Source organism: Berghia stephanieae, chromosome 14 (genome assembly GCF_034508935.2).
Source record: "Berghia stephanieae isolate SIO BIC M18660-M18661 chromosome 14, UCSD_Bste_1.3, whole genome shotgun sequence".
Classification (NCBI taxonomy): Eukaryota; Metazoa; Mollusca; class Gastropoda; order Nudibranchia; family Aeolidiidae; genus Berghia; species Berghia stephanieae.
In genome coordinates this window covers 2,186,895-2,191,894 of record NC_088373.1, presented here as the reverse complement: position 1 = coordinate 2,191,894, position 5,000 = coordinate 2,186,895, and the positions used below count along the sequence as shown (strand labels likewise).

General features: G+C 37.8%; 1 protein-coding gene across 1 annotated transcript in view; it reads right to left on the bottom strand.

The window, feature by feature from the left end:
- LOC144959670 (uncharacterized) overlaps nucleotides 1-5,000 on the bottom strand; it is an 8,928-nt gene that overhangs the window by 560 nt on the left and 3,368 nt on the right. The window contains exon 2 of the mRNA XM_078892343.1: nucleotides 1-4,490. This exon is cut by the window's left edge and continues 560 nt beyond it. Within this exon, the coding sequence (XP_078748469.1) occupies nucleotides 2,639-3,514 (876 nt within the window). The 5' untranslated portion in view covers nucleotides 3,515-4,490 and the 3' untranslated portion in view covers nucleotides 1-2,638. The remainder of the gene's footprint in view (nucleotides 4,491-5,000) is intronic.

Sequence of the window (5,000 nt, the reverse complement as noted above, 5' to 3'; positions counted from 1 at the left end):
TTATTCGTCATGATGGCTAGAACTTTTCATTGTGATCAGAATGTGTAAAAGTCAAAACATGAGCAAATTTATAATGGGTTTTTTCCCCTCTGGATACGCTTTTATGCTCGTCGGAGAAATATTTCATAAGGGCGTCGCCATTGTTCCGATAGTTTAGAGCCAGTTACTAAGTTACCATGCGTCATTACGAGGGAAGTGACGTTACGACTGTTGAAGAGTATTTAAAGCGCCAAGAGCCTCGTTGTTGAGGATACCGTGCGCTCTATAAGAGTCTATTATTATTATCACTGTCCATCTTGTGTCTGCCTGACTCGGTGATATCTTTGATAATTCGTTTTGACAATTTCAACCACGGCACGGCCTTTCTTATTGACCACGACTTACGTGTCCTGATCTCATTTGTCGTAGCTGATATGGTGGTTGTATCGGAGTTTTTTTCGTGTGTTTTCATAGATCTCACTTTATGGCATTTAGTTCACCCCGACATAAAATCATTTTTCAACGGTTGGGTCACAATTTCTTTTAGATTTGTTTTTACCTTAACCGAGTCTATCGGAAACAGCTTAGAAGAATTCTAAATATCCACTTCTTAACCAAAATAAGTAACAAATCGCTGTACATAAAATGAAGAAACACGGATATCGATTCAAATTTTGAAAAGAAGATGGAAACAATTTGGACATATTTTTTGGAGAGACCGAAATATTCCAGCTAAAAAGGCAATTGCGTTATTCTTTACACCAAGAGGACATAATAAACAGCAAGCATATTATATACTACGATAAATAAAGACCTCAAGCGCCTCGTGACACACACGAACTAAGATGTGGAAAGAATCAAATGGCATCCATCGCAGCAGACCGTCATCAGTGGAAAGAACTCGCTCAACGAATCAGAGAAGATGCTAAAGCGTCTCAGTCCGAAGATTAGGAGGCGATCGCCAGTAAGTAATTAACCGATTAAAAGACCCTTTCAAATCGTTTGTTGTTGTTGTTGTTGTTGTTGTTGTTGTTGTTGTTGTAAAGTTCGACCACTTGCAACCAGGTATACCATACATATGTCGTACATTAAAAAAGCACAATATTTGGTTCTGATCTGAAACTTTTGCTTCGCTTATCTATCGACAAGCATAACTGTTGTTATTCCCTGACGCTGGTTGATAGGACATAACCCGAACGATTCCGGACTTGATTTTACCTCCCTCGGGTTGCTAGGTATTCTGAACACCTCGCCGTCCAACTAGGGGGTTCGAACCAGCGCTATATATGCACGGGGAAACCAGAGGGGAGTTCTTGTAACTTTCGTTGAACTGAACACAATACCGCCATTCCAGCGGTTGTGTTTTATATGTGACCCATTGTCTCAAAACGGTATTATGTCGGAATGAACCAGATGCTTAAAAGCCGAATTTAATGTTAAAATTGGTCAAAAATATAAATCATTGGCATTAGTACCCTAAAATATGGCATCCATTCTCCTCTGTAAAACATACAAACTCAACACAAGTCTGATATTTCTGGCTATAAATTCAATTTTCAACATCTTTACCAACCCGACTTAATACCGTGGATGTCAGGAGAGAGACAAGAAGGATGAATGGATAAGTAGAGTTGTGTCGTTCCTATTTGTGTTTGTAAATGTAACTTCGTTTCCGTAATAAATATATCTTGTTTGTTAATCTTGATTTCCTTTATTTTATTAAAGTTACCATTGTCTAGCCGTAAAACACGGGCCTTCTCCTTCTTTCTCTTCCCTCTGATCAGGCTAGACTCAGAGCAGTAGCCTGATACTCCACTCCGAGGGCACTTATGAACAGAGTTCCCTCTGTCTATCTTTCTTAGTCTTTTCTTTATGTTGACGTTTAAGGCTACCTGACTCTACCCACTCTCCGGGAGCGGCCCGAATCGTAACACTGTCCGTCCAATGAGCGGTGCCCGTTCAAGTAACGTGATGATGGTGATGATGATGATAAGTTGATCAACTCAAAATTTATGATTCAAGTGTTGAATAACATTTTTAACTCAATTTCTATTGTCTTACTGTCTTATTATACATTTTTCATCTTCGTAAGAGAATTCCACGGAACTGTTTATTTGGGTACGGAGATATATTTTCTGCATTTTATATATTACATATTTCATTCACTCTTCGTAAAATTATTTCCCTATGTTAAATGGTTGACATAAATTTTAAGAAATTGGAACCACTAATTGCGACACCTCACTGTCATTCTCGCTAAGCGGAAGGTTGATGCAACCAAACCACGTCTGATGGCGTCTGTTTTTGATGGGGTTTTGCGAAACAAATTTGATTTTTCGATAAGATTATCACAATGTCTAATCAATCTCATAATACACAAAAACCATCTTCATGTCAATTGTAAACAGCGTACAAAATTTGGTGACGATTGGTCACGTGGTGTCGGAGCATTTGTGTTACAAAAATTCCATTGCCAATTCTGTCATGAGATTGAGTCGGTCCTCTGTATTACCATCTTATCAAAACTCTCAAACACGAAAGTTCTAGTGCACCACAAAAATACGATGAGTTTATAAGTGATTTCTGATTTACAGAAAGCACAAAAAGTCGTTAATTAATCATCTTGTATTTGAAATCTATGGTCTGGCCTTTGTAGAGTTTACACTGTTAGTAAAATTTCACACGCGCTGTGATAACTCCATGCCCCTTGGCCGTTGTTGTTCCAAATTAGCTGAGGCTTGCTCGATGCACCGAAACTTCTGCTTGGGTCCGGATCTGGGGAGTGATTCCAAAGATTATTCGAATTGGAAAAAATCTCATCTGTTGCGTCGTATTGAAAAGGTCCAGATGGCGTTCGTTTTCGAATCCCAACGTACGTTTCGTAGTACTCACCTGGAGATAGATTACTTTCGACGAAAGATTTGACGGTGTTGAGTTTCGCCACGCTGTCGATATAAGCGAGGTGGCTGTGGGGTGGGGCGTAACTCTCGCACAGTGTTTTAGAATCCGGGCCGTTACTCCGGAATATGAATCTGAAGCAATAAGTGTTGAATACTGTAAAACCAGATGGACAGATTGATATGGAAGCTGCTGTTGTTGGTGGTGTTGTTGTTGCTTCAGACGTTGTTGTTGTTGTTAGTGATTCTGATGATGTCGTTGTTAGTGTCGTTGGTGTAGTAATCTCTGCAAGCGTTGTTGCTGCTGTGATTTCAACTCTCTTTCTATACGTTTTGTTCCCGGGCAGTGAAGCACCTAACTCCCCATCAATGTTTCCAGTAAGAGTCAAGCATCTCTTGTTCTCAGAAATAAACTCAAATCCAGAACAACCTTCAAGAGGAATTTGTAAGCAAACCAACGCACACCCAATAACACCTCGTTTTGTAACAACTGCCGGTTGAAGTGTTGTCACGGCTACGGTTGGCTTTATCAACTCGTAATTGGAAAATAATATTGATGGGGCTGTTGCATGTGTAAACTCTGAACAGAACACGAAATGGAAGATGAGAATAATGCCAGATATAAAATGAAAGATCATTTTTTTCTTTTTTTTTTCAAAGAAATATTTTCACGAACATAAAATTCTGAATTCTCTCACATCGATGACGTACATTTAGGCGTTTGTGTTGATGACTTCAAAGTTACACATTTAGGCGTTTGTCTTGATGACTTCAAAGTTACACATTTAGGCGTTTGTGTTGATGACTTCAAAGTTACACATTTAGGCGTTTGTGTTGATGACTTCAAAGTTACACATTGAGGCGTTCGTGTTGATGACTTCAAAGTTACACATTGAGGCGTTCGTGTTGATGACTTCAAAGTTACACATTTAGGCGTTTGTGTTGATGACTTCAAAGTTACACATTTAGGCGTTTGTGTTGATGACTTCAAAGTTACACATTTAGGCGTTTGTGTTGATGACTTCAAAGTTACACATTGAGGCGTTCGTGTTGATGACTTCAAAGTTACTCATTTAGGCGTTTGTGTTGATGACTTCAAAGTTACAAATTTAGGCGTTTGTGTTGATGACTTCAAAGTTACACAAACCGACAAATTGTGCCTAATTTCCAAGTCATGAGAACAATTAGATGTTTACGATCCTCACTCAGTCCATGGCGCGTTTGATAGTTATTCCTTGTCCAGTGAGAGGCATGTCCTTTAATAAGAATAGGATTGACCATAATTTTTTGTTGATGGACGCAATAGTTTTGACGACTGGGATCGTTTTTGGGTTATTTCCATAATTTGTACCACTTAAAATGTCCTATCATCACCACCATCACCATCATCGCTCCTACAAAGTAGAAACGGTTTTTTTTTTCTTTCTTTCTTTCTTTCTTTTTTTTTTTTACAAATGTAATGTTCAATATAAGCAATGTGGAATTTACCACATACGATTTCTCCAAGATTTCTAAAAATAACTTTCGAATTGAAGATCAAGAACGTCCTGTTGCTAGAATAGGGGTCAATCTCTGAAGATTTTGATATGTCATGTCATTTCCAGATTTCATGTTCTGAAAGACAAAAGATGGTTATAGAGTTGATTAGAAATGTATATATATATATATATATATATATATATATATATATATATATATATATATATATATATATATATATATATAAATATAAATTATGTCACCCACTTATAAAAAATGTCTTCCGACTGACGACGTGGACGAAAGCCACAGAAACGTACGTCTTGGCCATATATAAGTGAGTGACATAATTTATATTTTACATTAGCTCTCTCTCTCTCTCTCTCTCTCTCTCTCTCTCTCTCTTATATTATATATATATATATATATATATATATATATATATATATATATATATAATGTGACGATGTTGTTTTGTGCGGCCATGTGGTCTAGTGATATGACTCTCGTCTTCGGGCCGGAAGGTACAGGTTTCGAGACCGGCTCTGACCGACACATATTTGAATCATTGGTAAAGGCTCTTTACTCACATCTTCTCACCGTACTTGGGTGTAAAATGAATACTTGCACGGTATCTTTGCGAAT